Below are 21,860 nucleotides of genomic sequence, written 5' to 3'. Positions count from 1 at the left end.
GGGGGGTGGTACAGAGGTGGCTGTGGACAAAGGGGGGGGGTGGTACAGAGGTGGCTGTGGACAAAGGGGGGGGGTACAGAGGTGGCTGTGGATAAAGGGGGAAGGGGACACAGGTGGCTGTGGTCGGGGGGGGGATACCGAGGTGGCTGTGGATGGGGGGGGCACAGAGGTAGTTGTGGATGGGGGGGGGGGCTGGTTCACAGGTGGGTACAGAGTACGTGTTTGTTTTTTGGTATTTTGGGCTAGAAGGTGAAATTGCATGGGGAGGGGGGGCCCTTGCCCAGGGTCCAAACAATATTAAAGACTGCCCTGTGTACCGATCCATAGCTTTCGTACATTTGTGCAAGCACACCAAATATGAAGAATAGTGCCTTCTCGACCAAAAGCCTGGAAACCATCCAGAGGGTATTGGGGGGGGGGGGGGCAAATGCAGCAATTAAAACTGGAGTAAGAAACCAGCTATAGAGCACTTTGTGCACATTTTTTATAGCCAAGATATTATGTGAGGTTTTTGTTGTAGCTTCCCATATGGCTCCCAGATCTTCCGTTTAAGGTGAGTCACCCCAAAGGAACGCCACCTACCCGCCTGATCTAGCTTGAGAAGTTCAGGGTATGTATGGTTGTTCCATATGGGACTGTATACAGTGTAGCCAGTAGTGACCCTTTGTAGCTGTTTGGATTTGTCCCACACCTTCTGAAGAAGTCTATAGGTAGGATATTGCTTATTGGATTTTGAGAAAAGTTGTGCCTCGAGACCCTCCGGCTTGCCACAGGCACCTGTAAAGTGCCTCATGATCGCCAGCGCCGAACCACCTTGTGCACCTGACATGGCCCCCATCATATGCTGCAGCTGCGAAGCTAAGTAGTATATCCACAGGTTAGGGAGAGAGACCTCCCGCATGCCGTGGTTTCTGCAGCTGTTCAATCCTAATCCTGGCAGCCCGGCCCTTCCAGATGAGAGACCTAAAGAGTAAAGAGCGAGTCAACGATGCAAAATATTTTAAGTGTAATCACAACGGGGGAGTTGTGGAGAAAATGCAATTGTGGCATTAAGATCATTTTAATTAGATTCACCCGTCCTGCTACCGACAGCCAAAGTTTATTCCATATTTTAATTTTGTCTCTGGCAACCCCAGTAAAGGGTCCAACATCCCGTCTAGCGGAAGAAGTGGTGACTTGGACCAGTTAATGGTAAGTCCCGAAAAGCGTCCAAACTCAGTAATGGTGGCTATAGCGGCACCCAGGGAAGCACCCGTATCACCCAACAGTAGATGTAAGTTGTCTGCATAAAGCAGGATTTTCTCCTGGAGGGGGCCAAATTGGAAGCCAACTATAGTTTCCTGAGCCCTGATGCTAGCCGCAAGGGGTTCGATAGCCAAGGTGGACAATAGCGGGGACAGGGGGCACCCCTGTCTCCTACCCCTCCCCAAGCTAAAGGCGGAAGAAATTCTACCCCCCTCCCTAATGGAGGCCTGCGGAAAACAAAAGAGCAAGCACACCCATGACATAAAAACAGGGCCAAAGCCAAATTTCTCCATCACCGCCCACAAATCGCCCCATTCCACACTATCAAAACACTTTTATTAGCGTCTAAGGACAAAAACGCTCGACCTCCCCCATTGTCCACCAGTGTTTGTATAGCCACAAAAAGGCGCCTAAGATTGACAGATGTGAACCTATTAGGCATAAATCCTGCTTGATCTTCGTGTATGAGATGTGTAAAAATTGTATTCACCCTCCGCACCAAAACTTTTGCTAGAATTTTCACATCAGCCTGAAGGAGTGAAATAGGTCTATAGGATCCTGGATCAGTCGCTAGTTTATCTGGCTTAAAAAGTAGTACAATACTAGCTCTGGTCGTAGTCAGGCAAAGTACCCGACTCCCTAGCTGCGTTGAAGAACTCTAGCAATTTGGGGAGAAGGATCTCGGAGTACTGGCGATATATCTCTATGGGCAAGCCCTTATCCCCAGGGGCCTTGGAGCAGGGGAACATAGCCACGGCCTCCTGCAGTTCCTCTACAGTTATGGGAGTCTCCAATCCATTCCGCTGACTCACCCTCAACTCGGAGGGGGATCAATTGCAAGTAGTGCTGTAAGTCCTCCGAAGTGTACGCCACTCGGGAGGAGTACAAGTCCGTTTAGAAGGTAACTAACTCTGCCATAATGCTCTCTTGAGTGTTTACCACCTGGGCACTCGAAAGCTGTAGGGCCCCAATAGGGGGGGCCGAGGGGCACACCCCGACAATGCGTGAGAGAAGGCAACCCGTCTGCTCCCTCTCCTCATAAAAAGTAGTTTTGTTAAAGAAATGTTTCCTATCAGCCTTAGAGTTAAGTGCCTGAACCCTGAGCGCCTGTGCCGACAGCCAGGCGTCTCGTGTCTCATCTGTGGAGTTGGCTATATATTTTTCCTCCAACTCGCCGGCATAGTGACCCAGTTGTTCCTCATAACGTTTAGTATTATTCTGCACACACCGAATATGAGCAATTAAAATACCCCTAAGGAAGCTTTTAAAGGCGTCCCATCTCAAAAGCACACTCCCATAATGTTCATTAACAGAGAAATAAGAAATTATACTGGCCTGAATATCATTATCCACTGGAAAAGGTTCAATCAGAAGGCGTTCAAACCTGGGGCCTCACAGTAAGCCATATCACCAGCGGAGAATGATCCGATACCCCCCTCTGTGCATATTCCACCTTTTCCACCAATGGGAGTGCACCCTCCGTGCCCACGCACAAATCAATATGTGACAATGAGGAATGCGTCTTGGAGAAACAAGAGAACTGGACCACGCCAGGATGCTTCAAACGCCAGACATCTGACCAGCCCACCTCCCCCAAAGAGCGGGAGAGAGCCGTTCCCCCTCCCCGAGGCCAGGGGCCTGGGCTGGGGGATGCCTTTCCTTGGCAGGGTCCAAGACTCCATTGAAGTCCCCAATCACAAACAGAGGCACAGCAGGTTTATCTAATGTAAATGTCAATAGCTTTCGGAGTATCCCCGAGGATAACGGAGGAGGAACATACACAACCACCAAAATACAAGTCACCTGAAAAATCGTGCAATATAAAAACACATAGCGCCCTGAAAGGCAAGGGATCTGTGCACCAGGACACTCACCCCCCTGAAAATGAGGAGTGGAGTGGTACGCCCAGCCCACCCAAGGATACCGCAGGCACCGTACAGAGTGCTGCAAAAGATGTCTCCTGTAAGCCATTGATGGCGGGATGATACTTTCGTAGCAGGGTAGCCACCATTGTCCTCTTTAGGGGGTAGCCAAGACCCTGTAAGTTCCAGGACACTATCGCAACTCCAGAAATGTAGCACATTGTTTTTGCACCTCTGACGAAAAATCTGGATAAAAGGACACCCGATTGCCATTATATCTGATATCCGCTTTCTTCCTCGCCAAGCGCAAGATCTTCTCCCTGTCTCTGTAATGAAGGATTCTGGCCAGCACTGGCCTGGGTGCGTTGCCCGGCAGTGCTCTAGTGGGTACTCGGTGAGCCCTTTCCACAGCAAACGGGGGAGAAAGCTTCCTTACCAAAAATTTCACACAGCCACGTTTCCACAAAATCAGTGGGGTCCCTGCCCTCCACTCTCCGGCAGCCCCACTATACGCACGTTGTTGCGTCTCAAACTGTTTTCTATATCGTCAGTCTTATCCCTGTTGGCCTGTGCCAATCTAGCAGTGGAACGGGAATCATTGAGCAAAGTAGGAAGTTGATCCTCTAAGTTGCTAATGCGACTCTCTGCCGCCAGGGTTCTCTTGCGGATCTTCTGCAGATCTTGTCTAAGGAGAGCAACCTCCTCAGTGAGGCCCCCCAGCCTAGCCTTGGCAAAGTTCACAGAGGCTGTACATTTATCAACTGCTTGTAAAATCTGGCTAAGTGTAGGTTGGTCATCCTCAAGCATTCCCTCCTCCATCTCCGATTCAGGCTGCAATGAGAGACTGTAAGCCCCTGGGCCTTGCACTGCTGCATCAGAGGCATATACAGCAGCAGAGTGCACACTGTCCACATCCTTCTGTCCCTGCAGCTCAGATAGCTTTTTGGCATACAACAGAATATCCCCAGGACCCACAGGTAAAGAGGGCTCAGCGTCCTAAGATTTCTCAGTGCCTCATGTGGCATGCTGCCGGGTTGCCGAGCCGGCCTGTAGATGCAGCTACACGGTCTTCTTTCCCCTTACTGCCACGGCTGCACGTCTGGTATCGCTGCGATCAGGGGGATCTCCTACAGCAGAATCTGCTTTTAAAGTAAGTAATCCGGCCAGGGAAAGGGTTAAATGTCAGGATCACAAGAGGGCACTCTGTGAGACAGTCCCTCTCCCATGCCGTGCGGCCACGCCCCCCGATCTTCTTTTTATACCGCATTCGGGTTTTTTTTTTTTTTTTTTTTTAGAGAGGTAAAGTCGTGGAACTCCCTTTCTCAGTGATATCAGTGGAGAGTGTAACTGTAAAAACTATCAGAAGGGTTTCACAGCAAACATATAGAGGGATAAGGTTATTTTGTAGCAGCATAAACACACGTTGAACTGGATGAATCTGTATCTTTATTCAACCTTACCAACTAGGTAAGGTGAAAATACTTTTTTCTCTCTTTGCTTTGCTATCAGGAGTGAAAAAAAAATACATGGTAATTTGGATATAGAGAGACGTGCAACTTGCTTCATTTTGTCATTTGTGACAGTTTGGTGATGGCTTCAGAGCTGCCACATGAGAATGGGGAACAGGTCCCCACGCCTGTGTAGGCTTCTACTAGACAAGCTTGGCACTAACCTAGAACTTCTATACTCGTTGCAATCAGTTGAACAGATTGATGAGACAATGAAGGAAAGATGAGCCTTTACTGCTGGGGAAAGGGTTCAGTAGAGGAAACCTGTTGCTTTGACCTGCACAGGCAAAGCAAACGTTTGCCTTAAGCAAACACTGCAGCCATGTCATTGTGTCAATACCCTCTAAGTGCAACTCCTTACTAAAGCGAAACGCATACTGCAATGTAGTTTTATCTGCTTACTATATCTATTAAATTCATAATGAGTTTTTTTTTCTGTTTATCTTGTGGAAATCCCCTCAATATGCGGCTTATATTTTTATTTATTTTTTTACTTTTATAGACCTCACCACTATATCAACATACCAGTGAAATTCAAACCATCCACCATGGGCAGGTTCGAAGGTTGCCTTGTTGTTCAGACAGACGCCGAAGATATTTGTATTCAACTTGTTGGTGAAGCACTGACCAAGAGATGATGTTTCCTGAACAATCTAATGTCCACTTCATTGGGATCAGTAGGGCAAAATGCAATGTGCTGTAACCTATTCCAGCCAATCAAATCCTCTTTAGCTAACCTGACTACAGTAAATTGGAAGCGGTTTACTGCACTTTGCACATTAACATTTTGCACAGCTTTATTGATTAAACCCATATGGATTTTCCTGCTGTAAACTAGTGATGCACTTTTGGTAGTACTATATATATATATATATATATATATATATATATATATATATATATATATATATATATATATATATATATATATATATATATATATATATATATATATATATATACCATACCCTTTAAGATAGGTGTCTATGCCCATCTTTCCTTGAATATACAATGGGGTTGATTTACTAAAGCCAGAGTGCAAAATCTGGTGCAGCTGTGCATAGTAGCCAGTCAGCTTCTAACTTCAGCTTGTTCAATAAGGCTTTGACAAAAAAATAAAAAAACGATTGGTTTTTATGTAGAGCTGCAACAGATTTTGTGCACTCCAGTTGTAGTAAATCAGCCCCATTGTTTCTAAGCTATTCTGTAGAGAATGTAAATGTAATTGAAAACAAGTTTTAGTGTTGTATGTCCATGTACAGTGGAATTATTTTAAAGGTAGTTTTATTTCCACTAACAATTTTTTGTTGGAGGCAGTGGTGCCAAAGTATACTGTGTTATCGTAGACTTGCATTTAGTGACATGTGAAACCCACTAATGTGGTCTCCCTGCACTGACCTAGACGACTTGCCATTCAGTCTGCCTCTGTCAGAGGGTTTTTAGTCTCCCTGGCCCACTGGTTAGAAATGAGATTTCTCTCAGTGCGAGATACTGTAGCAGAAACAATATTGGCCTGTTCACACCTCTCCATTTAAAAGCATAACATGCCATAAGCAGTGCGTCATGCTTTGAATCGTGCTCATTTAGCTTTTTGAGATGCATTGACTTAAAAAAACACAAAAGTTATTATTTTTTTTTTTTTTAATCTGGGCCTATTAAATAAAATTGTGTGTTGGAATATTTAAATGTGCATTAAAAAGCATCAGCACTTTTCATTTATATATACATCTCTAAGTTTGACGAGAACATGCTCTGTCTTTTTCATCTCTCTCCATTTGATATAAATATATTTATTCCTCCAGTAGTGTTCTTTTTTCCAGTTGAGAAAATGTCCTAATTGATATCCAGATTTGTAAATTGAAATGTAATTTGTGTTCTTTTGCATGTATTTAATGTGAGTGTAATACTTGTCCAAAGACTCCATCAATGTGCCTTAGACTTCTGCTGTGTTCTCAGTTTGAAGAAGTAATCTTTCCTGTTTAATAACATTTGGTGGACTAAGGTAAATTAAATGAGCAATAAAGTTATTTATAATTTTTGATTTTGTTTTTTTTGGTATGTAAAATGTCCAGCTTTGAGGAGCTAAGTTAAGATTTTTTGGATTGTCAGATAATAAATGCCAAATTTTGCCATGATTTTGTTGTGCTCTTATCACTTTCACGGACATTGGAGTCAAATGAAGGAGGAATGCCACCAGGTCATCTGGCATATCAACTCCTGTTCTCAGAAGCCTTTGATTCCTGGGCAAAACCAGAAAAGATATGTCTTAGTATGGATTCTTCCTCTCTGTCATCTCCAGCACATTGGGGAGCATTGTGAAAACAGTTATTCAGTGTTTGGGGAACCCTGTACTACTGTGAAAAATTGTATATCCTGTTACCTGTAGCACAAGATATGTATGCTTTGTGGGTCATCTGAATAATCCTATCTTTCTGTTGGGCTGTAAATGGGGTATCTAGGTCTTTTTCTTAGTGTACTGCATATTTTAAGAAGGTTAATTCAGTCGGATGAGACAGAATATGATGGGACTGGGATAAGCTGTGTTGGATTTGTTCCGTCTCCCAACAAGCGTCTCAAGCTTTATCAGTGGAGGAAAAGAATGAGATTTGCGCCAGAGTTGTGAAACGAAATTATGTAATAGCAACGCTTGCCATAGGGGAGAGGATTTCTGACAGGGGCTGCAGATATCCATTTGCAAGAAAGCGATGAAAGGGATCATTTACCAGGTGGTGTATGGAGTATTCCTTATCGCATTCCTTGTTGGAAAAGTGGGTGACCTATTACGGGTCATATGGGGGGGCCATCTGCTCAGTCAGAATTTACCTTCTGTCATTCGCAAACAATTTTAGGATTGAACCAATCACTGGATGATGGTAAAGCAAACTGTAAATGTTCTGGCACAACCAGTGGAGGTCCCCAAGTGCTATCTCTGTGAAGGTCTGTTCCAGTTGTGCCCAATGTTTTCCAATATTGACTTTGCACAAGTCTAGTATTTGGTTCATATTGGTGGCTTTATGGTATTTGACTCTGTCTGGAAGGCATGTGCCTCCTCTGGCTTTGCTCTGCGTTAAGGACTGGCCAAGTCTGTTTTTGTTTTGTGTTTGTTTTTTATTGGCCACAAAAACTTCCTAAATTCACATTTGACCTGATTAAGAAAAGACTTTGGGATCCATACTGGCATCTAGAAAAGGTACAGGAGTCATGGAAGCACATTCATTTTGAGTACACTATCCCTCCTGAACCACAAGAGAACTGATGACCAGTTAGCAAAGTCTTTTTGAATCTTTAAGAATAGAGAAGAATTGGGTGCTAAGATGTCCCCTAAAGAGAGATAATAAAAATATCCAGATACAGTATTTATGGGCCTGAAAGTGAGCTACTGAAAGTAGGCTATAGGATTCTGTTGTGTTGTCTTGCTAACATTGATATTCGGGGTCTCCAACCTCTATGAAATTTCCAAATAAACCTTCAGAACACTGTAACATTAGGATTCTGTTCAGAGATTAGGCAAGGAGACCAGAAGCTGAGTTACGAAAAAAGTAGGTTGTCTGCATATCCTGCAAGTTTCTGTTATCGAAGTTTAGTTTCTAGTCCTATATTGGAGTTAGCCCTGATCCTGCACAGTAATGGCTCAAGGGTCAGTATAAAAATGAGGGGAGACCATGGACCACCCTACCTGGTTCCATTACAAAGCTTGAGCGATTCTGATAATGCATCATTGAGTTTCACTGTTGGGTAGAAATATATTGTATCTATCTATTTTGGGAACTTCCAAAACCTATATACTGCAAAACTGCCGCCTTAAAGGGCAATCTACCCGGTCAAAGACGTTTTCTGCATCTGTAGCTAGAAGAAGCGTAGGGGCCACCTTACTTATATGCCCAGTGGCACATAGTTTTGTGGAACAAAACCCCCTTGGCCACTAGACTTCTCCCATTTATACAAAAAAAAAAAACCCCATCAGGACCAATATTTTAGTGAAGTGTTTGAAGTCTGCATTCAGTTAGGAAATGTATCTAAAATTAGCACCTTGTGAGTCATCTTTTCTTCCTTTTGGAGTCTATAGGTATGGAGGGGAGTTATGGATATCTCTGAAGAAATATCGAACAATTTGCAATCTCCTCAGTGGAATGGACCAATTTCTCTTCTCTTTTCCTTAGCCGATATGAGGAATAAAAGATCTAGTTCAAGCATCTTAAAGTGCTTTTGCTAGCTGGCTTATTCCGATCGAGATTGCTGCAGACACGTGCTGTACAGACATTCTGGGCCTTCCTGGTGCATCCCTGGTGCGGGTGATGAGTCTGGGGTCTCTCTCTCTGCTGGGGGTCTTTAGTGCGTTCTGCCTGACCTCTTGGGGGATTTTTAGCACGGTGGGACGTTCTTAAAAAAAAAAAGTAGTGCAACATGCTGAACTTTCTTTCCCACCTGATCCCATCTAGATATCCATAGATGCACTGTCAGCGGTTTTGAAATTCTTTGTGTCCCGGGTGGAGGTGGCCTGTAAGGGGCGAGGTGCCAAGAAACGCTCCCCTGCCTCATCTGCTGTATCAGATTCTGAATCTGATTCAGCCACCACAGACATGAGTCTCCCTGCCGGGTCTACTACCTCGCGCCCTGTCTCCTCTGATAGTGAGGATGACACCTCTCCCTCCACCACCATTTAAGAAAAGGTGCTGGTTGTTTCTGTGCGTGAGACCCTAAAAATGGAGCTAAGTTACGTTTGGTACTCACTAACCATCCAGAGTGGCAAAGGTTTTCCCCCTTCCTGCGTATTTTGACAACATGGTCAAAAAAGAATGGGACCGCCAAAAGCGTCCCCCTGGGGTGCCTATGCAGATTGCTAGACGCTACCCCTTTGAGGAGTCCTTTATTAAAACGTGGACTATGCACCTATGGGGGACCCTCCGGTCTCCAGACTGAATAAAGCTATCATGATCTCAGTGAAGGATTCCCCGTCCTTTAAGGATCCAGCGGATAGAAAGGCGGAGTCTGTGGCCCGCAATATGTACTCCCTGGTGGGGTCTGCACTAAGACCGGTGTTTACTATTGCCCTTGTGTCACAAACCTTGACTGAATGGGCTAAGTTACTACGCTGTGACCTGGAGGGGGTACAACTCCCCCCTGCCTTTGCGGAGCTGAAGGACCCGTTGGTGCAGGGGCTGCAACTTGTTTGTGAGGCCTTGCTGGAGGCGGCTCCGATATTGGCCCGACTTGGTTTTGGCAGAGGTCCTCCGGCGTATACTTTGGCTAAAATGCTGGTCTGTGGATCAGACCTCAAAGAAGGCCTTGACTGATCTACGTTTTCAAGGTGATAGCCTGTTTGGCGTTACCCTTGATGACATTATCAAAGGTCTTACAGGGGGTAAGAGTACCTTTCTCCCGCAGGCTAACAAGGGTAAGGACTCTCGTCGTAGACATGGTCCCTCCTTTTCAGCACACAAAACGTTTTTTCGTCCCTCACGGACAAGTGATAAAGCATCAAAGTCCTTCAAGGCCTCCTCTGGGGGCTCCAAGCGACCCTGGTCTGGCAAACCAAAATCTGGTTTCTCCAGACCTGCGGATAAGACCGTTTCGGCAAGAAGGTGCGCCCTCACCCGTATCTTGGGTGGGGGGGGGGACGTCTTTGCCGGTTCCCGGACCTGTGGCTATCCCTTATATAAGACAAGTGGGTTCACAAGGTGATACGGTCTGGTTACAAGATCGAGTTTCGATCTGTCCCGCCGGTAAGGTTCTTCCTTCCAATGTACGACTGTCCCCTGATCGCCTACAGGCTCTCTTTGGGGCGGTACAGGACCTGTTACAACATGGAGTAATAGTTCCGATTCCGTCTTCGGGACGTTTCCAGAGCTTTTACTCAAACCGGTTTATGGTCCCCAGGAAGGGAGGCAAGGTTCGTCCAATCCTGGACCTAAAGGCACTGAATTGCTTCGTGCGAGTTCAGAAATTCAAGATGGAATCCATTCGCACAGTGGTGGCTTCCCTACATCAGGGGGATTTCCTGGCCTCCATAGACATAAAAGGTGCCTACCTTCACATTCGGATATGTGCAGGACATCAACGGTTTCTCAGTTTTTTCGTGGGAGAGGATCACTATCAGTTTGTAGCGTTACCCTTTGGTCTCGCCTCTGCTCCTCAGGTCTTCACAAAGGTGTTGGTTCTGGTCCTGGCGTTGTTAAGCCAGCGGGGGACATCGGTCTTGGGTTACCTGGACTATCTAGTTCTCCATGCAGAGTCTCCCAACCAGACAACCAGATCCAACTGAGCTGGGGGACTAGGGGATCCCTGATATGGTGGTTTCGGTCCCCGACGCTCAATCTAGGAAAATCCTTCCTCCCCCCTATATTGGACAGTGATCACCACGGATGCTAGTCTGGTCTCTGGAGGAATCCAGGTTACGATCAATGTTCTGGAGCTGAGAGCAATCAGGCTTTGCCTAGTCCACTGGACGGAGTACCTTCAAGGTTGTCCAGTGGGCATACAATCAGACAATGCCACGGCTGTGGCTTATGTCAATCACCAAGGGGGTACCAAGAGTGTCCTTGCGGCCTTAGAGGTAGCGAGCATCCTTCGATGGGCGGAACGCTCTGTTCCAGCTCGTTCTGCAGTTCACATTCCAGGAGGGGTTAATTGGCATTCCAGGAGGGGTTAATTTATCTCAGTAGGCATACCTTGGACCAGGGGAATGGTCTCTCCACCCGGAGGTGTTACAGCAGTTGTGCCTCCATTGGGGCACTCTAGAAGTAGATCTATTGGCATTTCGGATCAACAGGAAAGTGCAGAGGTTTGTGGGCTGATCTCGAGACCCTCTGACAGATGCCACAGATGCGCTGGTGGCTCAGTGTGGTCAGCATCAGCTGATTTATGCTTCCCCCCCCCCCCCTCTCAAGTTGCTGCCTAGACTTCTATGCAGGATCGAGGTGGAAGGGATTCCGGTCATCCTTGTGGCTCTGGACTGGCCTCGCCGAGCTTGGTACGCTGACCTGGTCAGGCTAGTCGCAGACGTTCCTTGGAGACTTCCTTTCAGGGAGCATCTACTGTCTCATCTTCCATCCTACTTTACAGTCGCTGGCTTTGATGGCTTGGCTGTTGAAAGCCAGGTGCTGAAGGACAGGGGATTGTCTGCTTCAGTGATTCCCACTCATCATCATCATCATCATCGTACGTGGAAGTCATATTTTGCATGGTGTGAGTCTATTGGGGTTCCACTCGCTCTTACTCGGTGGCTCGGATCTTGGCCTTCCTTCAACGGGGAGTTGATCAAAAATTGGCCTTAAGTACTATCAAGGGTCAGGTCTAGGCCTTGGCAATTTTCTTCCAGAGGCCACTAACAACCCATTCCCTGGTGCGTAATTTTATCCAGGGGATGCGACACTTTGCACACTTTGTACTGCCGTTGCCACCTTGGGACCTTAATTTGGTGCTGTCAGTTCTCCAGAAGCCTCCCTTTAAAAATATTCAGGAGATTCCCCTGCTTACCTCATCCCAGAAGGTGGCTTTCTTGGTGGCTATTACTTCTGCGCGCAGGGTGTCGGAACTGGCGGTATTGTCCTGTTCTCCCTATCTGGTGGTTCACAAGGGATAAAGTGGTGCTTCGTCCGGATCCGTCCTTCCTACCGAAGGTAGTTTCCACTTAAATGTGGACATTGTGTTGCCCTCCTTGTGTCCTAAGCCTCAACATCCCAAGGAATTTGCACTACATACTTTGGATGTGGTTCGGGCAATCAGGGTGTACTTGGCGACTACTGAATTTTTTTCTAAAGTCGGATTCGCTCTTTGTACTCATGGATAGACCAAGGAAAGGGCTACCTGCGTCTGCTGCGACTATTTCCAGATGGATCAGACAGACGGTTGTGCAGGCTTTTTCAATTAAGGGTCGGGTTCCACCTTTCCCTGTTAAGGCGCATTCTACCATTCTACTCGGGCGCTTAGTGCTTCCTGGGCCTTTCGCCATCAGGCATCTGTGGTTCAGGTTTGCAAAACATCTACCTGATCGTCTGTTCATTCCTTTACAAATGTTTATAAGGTGGATGTGCTGGCATCTGCAGATGCCTCCTTTGGCCGCAAAGTTTTGCAGGCTGCTGTTTAACCACCTCAATACTGGGCACTTAAACCCCCTTCCTTCCCAGACCAATTTTCAGCTTTTAGCGCTGTTGCAATTTGAATGACAATTGCGCGGTCATGCAACATTGTACCTAAACCAAATTTGTGTCATTTTTTCCCCACAAATAGAGCTTTCTTTTGGTGGTATTTGATCACCGTCAGGTTTTTTCTTTTTTGGTGCACAAATAAAAAAGCCTGAAAAGTTTTTGAAGAAAAAAAAAAAGTTTTTTTGTTTAGGTTATAAAATTTTGTAAATATGTTTTTTCCTGCACTGATGATGCCGCACTGACAGGCACTGATGAGGAGACACTGATGGGGTGGCACTGATATGCAGCACTGATGGGCACTGATAGGTAGCACTGATATGCAGCACTGATGGGCAATGATATGTGGCACTGATAGCACTGATATGCAGCATTGGTGGGCACTGATAGGCAGCGCTGATGGGCACTGATAGGCAGCGCTGATGGGCACTGATAGGCAGCGCTGATGGGCACTGATAGGCAGCGCTGATGGGCACTGATAGGCAGCGCTGATGGGCACTGATAGGCAGCGCTAATGGGCACTGATTGGCGGCACTGATGGGCACTGATAGGTGGCACTGTTGGGCGGCAATGATCGGCACTGATGGGCACTGATAGGCAGCACTGGTGGGCAGTAATGGGCACTGGTGGGCGGCACTGATAGATGGCATTGGTGGGCAGCACTGATAGGGAGGGCACTGGGGGGCTCTCTGAGCCCTGTTTGCCATCCCTGGTGGTCATGGGTGGGCATCCCTGGTGGCTCTAGTGGCACCCCTCCCCCCCCAGGGCTGCACTGGTAATCAATGTTCTGATTACCAGCACAGACCCCCCCTGTGATCAGTGAGTAATTAGAAATACTGATCACCCCCGCTGCAGCACAGATCTGTCAGGAGGAGAAGAGATCGAAGCCGTTACAATGGCTCTATTTACATTACATGATGGCTGTGATTGGACACAGCCGTCATGTGATCAGAAGGGCCAATCACAGGGCCCTCCTGCCGAATGATGTTGCTCTGTGTCCGAGGGACACAGACACATCGAGATTGCGCCGCTGCGCGTGCCCGCGGCAGCTCGACCTGTCTCCTTCTCAAGGACGTTCCGGAACGTCCGATCAGAAGGAGGAGACTCCCACCCGGCCATATATTTACAATGGCCTGGGTGGGAGGTGGTTAAGGGTGTTTTTAGTCTCCCTTGAGGGTGGTAAATGTTTTTTTTCAGGTGGGTCTCACCTTGTTGTTCTGAGCCCTATGTTGCCTGTTTGCTATGTTTCAGCCTTGGGGAATTATTTTCTGCTTTTCCCACCCCTCATTTTTAAGGCACTGCTTTGGGACGTCCCTACTGTTATTAAGAACAGAGACTGTGTCAGTCAATGAACGATAGAGAAAATTAGATTTTTGTCTTACCGTAAAATCCTTTTCTCTGAAGTTCATTGACTGTCGCAGTACCTGCCCCTCTATTTTGAGTAGGGTTGGTATTGTTTTCTCTGACACTGCTTTGATACAAAACTGACATCCTATAGCAGGCAGAGGGGGTATACCCCCTAGGATTGCCCTTAGGCATAGCCAGAACTTTTTTCTGCCTAGTGTCCTACTCCTGTAGGGGGCAGTATAACCCTACTGTTATGAATAGAGACTGTGTTCGTCAATGAACTTCAGAGAAAAGGATTTTATGTTAAAACAAAAATCCAATTATTCTGGAATAAGAATTATGTGCTGCCGAGAATAAAGAATAGTCATGTTCAGTATTATGTAAGATACGCCATAGGTCTACCAGCTGCTCCCCGTGCAGGTTTTTTTTTTCTTTACTACGCAGAATAAAATAGGAGAGGTGGGAAGCATTATGTGATACTGCCATTAATGGATCTAATACCACACTTGTGTCTCCTCCAATAATCAATATTCCTTCAGCAAAGGAAGACAAATCCTCAAGGCATCATTCAAGGAAGAAGATCCAATCAGAATTTGAAGCATAGAGATGGACTACGGTCACCAATTCTTTCTAAACCTCTGTTCAAGAAAGATCATGACCTGGTCATCAGAGAACTGATCTTTAAAGGCCCAATTCACCAGGCAAAAGAATACAGTGCTCACCCTTCTTGATTATGGTTATGTGCTATAGTTATTTGCTATGATATGCTACTGGGAAACAAGCTATATGTGGCTTTGGATGGTTTGTTGGTTTTCAAATGTCTCCTGGAGGTATGCACTAGGAGATTTGACTCGCCACAGGTCTCCTAAACAGAGGATGGTTCGCTCAGGTCTAGTCCTGGAGTTAAGGATGAGAGAGAGAGAAACAAAAGGGAGGGGGGAGATTAGGGGCCCTCAACTAAGGAGAATTGAACCCTTCAAAAAAAAAAAAAAAACAGAAATGGGTGTGTCTAATTGTGAGAAGAAAAAAAAAAAAGAATTCTGTCTATGCAAACAAAGAAAGCTCTTCTATGTTGAGACTAGATGGGGCATACCAAATAGGGAAACAATGCTAGTTTTAATGAAACACAGGCGAATGGGTCTAAAAAGAGAACATTAAAACAAGCAGATGCTAATAATTCACTAAGGCTTGGCTTCCTCAAATAAATTCTATACCTTCTAATAAACTAATAGCAGGTAGTCTAAATGCTCTCATCAGAGCGTTTGCGAATTAGGTCGTAAGCAAATTCTGAGAATCAACCTGTTGAGAGTGCTGATGGTTTTTGATTTATTGTAAAATTTGACTATCTCCTTTTATATACATGTAGGTAGAAGAAAGAGACCTTTAGGACACACTCCTATAACTGAATTCCCTGTGTATAGAAACAGAACTAGCAAGCAATACGTATGAAAAGTAAAGACATTGCATTTTCTATAAACAAATCGAATGCGCTAACACTAGTACAGCAAAAATAGGGGCGCAACAGAGTAAGAGACCAATGTGCCACATCCTGGAAATTGTCAAGAATAGGAGAAAATGGAAATGGACTTTATAGGCACAATAGAATTAGAATAAAAACTTTTATTATTGATTGACATAAAATCAAAAAGAAAGACCCCCTGTAAAGGGAGATAATAATGAAACACATTTCATAAAAAGCACAACAAAGTACACCTTGCCAATGGGGCATAAGCATAAAAGTGGTTTACAATAATTGCATATATGAACAAAATAATGGAGGATGCTATACGTTACGTCCTAAATGACTCGAGAACGATGTCAAGGTTAACGCAGAGCGTCCTCTGGTGTGGTAGGGTACAACTTAGCACATAGGGAAAGGTTCATGTAGCCAGGGTGCCCTACATGTTTCACTCAAAATTCCAAGCTTCTTCCGGAACTACTGGTGCACAAGTTCCCTGTAAAGGCAAATATGTATTCACAGTGACCAGGATTTTAAACAAGAGGTAGACAAGATATCTCGAACGTATACGGTGGAAGATCTGCTGAGGTAGTTCTGATGAATGATGTTGCTGTAAACAGGTTAGACAAAGCCTATGTCTTAGTAGAGACAAGGGCCAGAAGGCGGTAGCCAATAAGGACCTGACCTGGCGGCCATTTCACATTCCTCTTTCTGCCAGTGTAGGGAGAGGTCTGCTGTGCTCATTAGGGAGAGTTTGCTATACACATATAAAGCATATTATAGTTGATTAGTACTATTATTTTGCACTGTGCAGCATTGTGACAGGTGTGGTGGTGAGACTGAGCGTTTCTGCAGCAACACTACACACAAGTGACAAAAGCACTTCTAATGTATTATAACTGGAGTGATAGACCAATTGCCCCCCCCCCCCCCCATGCCACATATTGAAGTGGGGTGTTATCCGAGTAAACTTTTTCAAGTGTATTTATGTCATGCAAAAATATTGCCTAGTTTGCTGAGTGAAGTCTGGTACACACAGCACCAAACTCACTGGCCAATTTTTTGAACTGGTGTGCTATACCAATGCCACATATTGAAGTGGGGTGTTATTTAACAGTATAATTTTCTAAGAGTGTATTTTAGCCCTGCAAAAAATTGGCTTCTCGCTGTGTAAACAGTGGTACACACAGTGACAACAGTTACTGGCCAATTATTTGTAGAACTGGTGTAATAAACCTGTGCCCCCCCCCCCCCCAATGCCACATATTGAAGTGGGTGGGGTGTGGGGTACTACTGGGATCTGAGATGCCATTTGCGGCAGTGAGGGGATCTAAGGGTAATAATACAGATTTATCCCAATTAATTTTGAATCCAGAATAGGATCCAAAGATTTGTATAAGTGTCATCAGTGACGTCAAAGACCTATCTGTATCTCCCAAGAATATAAAAGCATCATCTGCATATAATGCTATTTTTTCTTCTAAGTCCCCTCTATGGAAACCGGTATCAGGACAATATCCCCCCGGAAAACATCCCCCTGGACATCCCCCCGGGACAACATCCCCCTGGATAATATCCCCCTGGGACAACATCCCCCGGGCAATATCCCCTGGGACATAGGGTTAGAGGATATTGTCCGGGGGGATGTTGTCCAGGGGGATATTGTCATCCCTGGAGTTGACAACTGGAAAGTGGATTGCTGCCTGGATTAAGGGGCATGGACCCTTTACCCAGTCATTTTCACCCTGATATGTCAAAGAAGAAGGACCTGGGATGTGTACATGCCTCCAGATTCAACAATAAACGACCTCGGTTGGTGACCAGGACCATGGACCCTTTAGCACTGGCATCCACTGCCTTGATAATCCCCTGGCCTCAATTCAGGCAAATTTATACCTTCCCTCATGCTAATTCTACCCCATCTGCTCCACAAGATAAAACGGGAGAATAAACCAGTGGTTCTTATTGCAGCAAATTTGCCCAGAAGAAACTGGCACACAGACTGCTAGGAGAGGACCCCTGACCTCTTCCTAAAAGAGCAGACCTGCTGTCCCAGGTCCCTCTGTCCATTCCTGCTACTCAGTCCCTGGCTTTAATGGCACTGCTGTTAAAGCTCAGGTCTTAAGAGACAGAGGGGTCTATGAGTTCTCATTCCTACTTTGCTTAAGGTATGAAAAGCCACTTCCAAAAAGATCTACTATTGTACCTGGAAATCCTTTTGTCTGCTTAAGCAGGACAGATTTTGGCCTTTTCCATTCTTTCAAAAGCCTCTGGCTTTGCTCTCCCCTGTCAAAACCTGTAATCAAAATGTATCTTGCATCAAGCCTGTGCCCCTCTAGGATATCAACTAGGTTCTCTGTCCTGCAGAAACCACCCTTTGAACCCACCATTGATATCTCTCTAGATTACCTTTTTTGCAAGGTGGCCTTTTTGGTCACTATCATGTCTGTCAAATGTGTTTGAGTTGGCAGCTCTCTCTTGTAAGGAGCCACTCCTTATCCTATTCTTCACAATGACAAGGTAGTCTTACACCAAAGATCATGCTTTCTTCTTATGATGTTATCAGTCTTCCACCTGCTGCAAAGCATCCTGAAGAAACTTCTTTTCACTGCTTAGATATAGTCAGAGACATGAGTCCACCTAAAAACAACAGCTTTGACCAGGAAGATAGATTCCCTGTTTGTCCTGTCCTCAGGACCTCGCCATGCTTCCACCATTGCTCAATGGATAAGAAATCTGAACGTTAGAATTTACACACTCAAGGACAAATCTTTTCCTGTGCTTGGATGCCATTTCTTTCAGGTTGGTGGTAGTTTCCTGAACATTTGAGTGGCAGGTTTCTATAGCTCAATTTTGTAAAGCTGCCAACTGGTCCTCTGTTCATACTTTTTGAAAACTCTACCAGGGGATGTCCAATCTTCTGTAGGCATAGCTTCTGGCCACAAGGTTCTGAAGTTGTCTGTTGACCCCTATTGCTGGGCCTATTGGTAGAGTTCCGTTTGCTTAGTTGTTACCCACCCTCATTAATTGCTTGGGGACATCCCAGGGTCTATTAATACTTTGCCTGTGTCATTTACTGTACAATTAAAATGTGGAGTAAGGTACAGGACATCCTCCTTTCCATTCTTTGGCTACTCTGCATGGCTGCATTGCAATTACGCTAAGGTACAAGCCTATAACCCAAGGTCTGTGAATACTTTGCCTGTGTCCTATACTATACTCCAAGATATTACAGGTAATGTGCTTTTTTGTATTTTTTTTACTGATCTAATTGTAGCGCTGGTTTACTGAAATGTAAATGCCTGTGTATCCAAGTCCATTGACAGTATGCATTCAGATCGATTGAAAAAAAATGCCTGAACACCTAAAAATGTGTATTTTTTTTTTTGTGTAAGAGCCCCAATGCAGGTGCCAAATGATTCCAAAGAATATAGGAAGCCAGTGAAAGAATCGGGGCACCAGACTTCACCTAAAGCTGAATCGTCAGTTTTGGATTGGAATGATTATCTGAATATATAAAAATAGACCAAGCCCTCCAGGTTTGATTTAAATACAAATTATCTGCAAATTCAGTGTTTTTTTTTTTTCAAATGGTTTAAACCTCCTGAGTAATTAGGCTGCCATGCTAAATAAATTAAATCTAATTGGTAATGCAGAACAAAAGAAAAGCAATTGTTTAATAAAGCAGTGCCTTTAGTGTGAAGTGCAGCTTCGCAATATACATTTTAGTCTGGATTAATTAAAAACCTAAATGCTTAATGAGATGGTTTTATGTTCTATGAACAATGTGTTCATTAGGTAGCTATGTACATTGTAGGCTTTACTTGATGTTACATTTCGTAGCCTTACATTGGAAGAGAAAAGAAAACAGCAGGGCTTAGGATGGGTGCTGAAAGGAATATGCCATGCTCTTTTTTTACCTTTCTCAAAGCTTTGGTAGTTCTCTTTTTTTATTTTTTTATTTTACGCCTGGCGGTAGGTAATACTCATCCCACAAAGGCTTGTTCCTTATTGTGTGAGCCATGTCACTAGTGGGAGCTGTCAGGTACGTCAGCTGAGTTGCATTGTTGAGGTGTCAACAACACAATCAGAGATTACGTGAATATAAAGAGCTCTGAATATGTCTCTGAAATGCACTCAGGACAAGAAGTGTTAACAAAACTTTCTTTTCTGCTCGTGTCTATTAAATAAGTGACAGCTAATATTTTAGGTTTAGAACATGGTTATTGTGAAAAAGAGATCTTTGTGTGTTTTTCTTTTCTAATGCTTAATTTATGCCATGTCTGCCAAAAACAAGCAGTTTAAAGCTTGGGTCAACAATGTTTCAATGGAAAGACTTCCATTTTTATACAATAAAAGAATGCTGATACATGCTTCACATTCTGCTAAAATACACAGTGGAAGTCATTTATCTTTAAAAGATTTGGAATAGCTATATAATTTTCAGTTGTTAGATATTCTGCATGTGTAGTATCTACACTGACACAAACGTAATTCTGTTTGATTTCTTTTAAAGGAAAAAGGGGTTAAATATGTGTGCTGCCATTGCTAACTTTCTAAAAATAATTGCATGGTCTCCTCAAGTGTCAATACTTTGAGTTGCTGCCCAAAACATGTATGTGAATTGTGAAGATGGAGCTCCTGATCTGTATAGTAAGGCAGAAAAGGATCTCAGCCAGGCGACATTTTCAGAAGAAAAGGTCACAAATGGCAAACTTTGTATAGTTTTCACAGGTTTACATTTGGTAGTAATATAAGAATAATTTAACCTTTTCTATCAGATTTTGTATTGCAGTTCGAGTCACTGAAATGTTTAAAAAAAATTGTAGTGAGTGTCGAATTCCCCGCTCATTCAATCAGCCGCTGCTGCCACCAAACACACAGGCAGCGGCGCTGACGGACACAGAGACTGTTACAGCTGCAGGGGATTTCCTCCCTCCCAGACTACATACCCCAGAATGCCCAGAGGAGGAGACTGAGAGAGACACCACAAGATTGCCTGGGAGCAGGGGGAGAGACGATGAGGCAAGAGAGACCGGCTGTGTGGATGCTCGAACAGGTGTTACTGGGTTCTCCGGTCCCCAGGTGGCTATTCGGGCACCTTGCAAGAGCCTGTTCTAGAATATATTTTTCCCTTAGGCCTTGGTGTCGTAGGATTGGTGAGCGGGCATTAGCCTATCTTGTGCAAACCCCTTTTTAAAGAGGACACTGCATGCAGACACCATCACTTACTCTATCAAGCCCTGTGAGGAGACCCTTTGCACCAGTTGTTTCACCCTGCTGAAATAGTACATTTAACACACTTGTCAGGATATACTGGGCCCTTTTCAAAGGGCTAGCTGAAGACTTAAGGCTTCAACTCAAAGGGCTACTGAATATTCTCCATCACAAGGGATAAGAACTTCAGTCTTTATTCATGCCTGCAGAAATTCCATGACCACATTTATACTTATAAAGGAGGAACTCCAGCTCGTAGGACTATAGCCATAAAATGGATGTCTTCTAATTCACCTACATTTAAAGATTGGAGACAGCATTTTACTACCACCCTATTGAGAGAACAACAAATCTACTCATTAAGAAGTATCTGAACAGAGTGGATTCCGTGCTAAGGTAAAGGGAAGTGGCTGCAGCCTCCCTCAAATATAACCAAAGGTTATATCAGTAGATAAAAGGAGGAGGGGTTGGTGAGGGAATATGGCGCTGCCTGGGAAGGGGAACGCCATATTCCCTCACCCCCCTGGGAGCACCCCTTCACAGGCAGTGCCATATTCCCTCACCCCCCTTCCTCCTTTTACCTATTGAGAAGTACTCCCAATCGGTTCTCTAAGTTCTGGGAACCTTGGATAGCGATGCCAGGCTTAGTACCTTTTTCCTTGGTCTCCTTAAAATTATTCCAGTACTAGTTAGTTCACTATTGAAAGTATTATTCCTGGGGAACCAGGTCATTTCCAAATGGGTCCTTTACTGTTTGAACACCATGGCATGAGGAACTTAATGAGCGGTGCTCTATTTAATATTTACTTTGGGTACTTGATGAGATGCGACACAGTTTGTTACTGCTTTCCTTTAATGTCTTTTATTTTCGTTGGGTTTGTACTACTGGCATTATGATGATACGGTTATTAGAAGTGGTGCTCTGTTTAAACCACATTCCCCCCCCCCCCCTTTTGTTTCTTGTATGAATACCTTGATAACACTGTTGATGATGTCACTGTGCTTATTATGTGATTCTCATATGGATGGGTGTTTCATAAGCCTACTGATCAATGGTTGTGTATGCACACTACCCACT

The 21,860-nt window shown here is 44.7% G+C and overlaps 1 protein-coding gene across 1 annotated transcript in view; it reads left to right on the top strand.

Annotated features, from left to right (window-relative positions):
- Positions 1-5,475, top strand: part of CEP192 (centrosomal protein 192) — a 506,433-nt gene extending 500,958 nt beyond the window's left edge. Inside the window, exon 48 of the mRNA XM_082258491.1 lies at positions 5,118-5,475. Within this exon, the coding sequence (XP_082114617.1) occupies positions 5,118-5,253 (136 nt within the window). The 3' untranslated portion in view covers positions 5,254-5,475. The remainder of the gene's footprint in view (positions 1-5,117) is intronic.
- The last annotated feature ends 16,385 nt before the right edge of the window (positions 5,476-21,860 follow it).

Source organism: Pelophylax lessonae (genome assembly GCF_965119305.1).
Source record: "Pelophylax lessonae genome assembly, chromosome: 5".
Lineage (NCBI taxonomy): Eukaryota > Metazoa > Chordata > Amphibia > Anura > Ranidae > Pelophylax > Pelophylax lessonae.
Note: the sequence above shows the minus strand (reverse complement) of the source record. Positions and strands in the feature narration are given on the sequence as shown.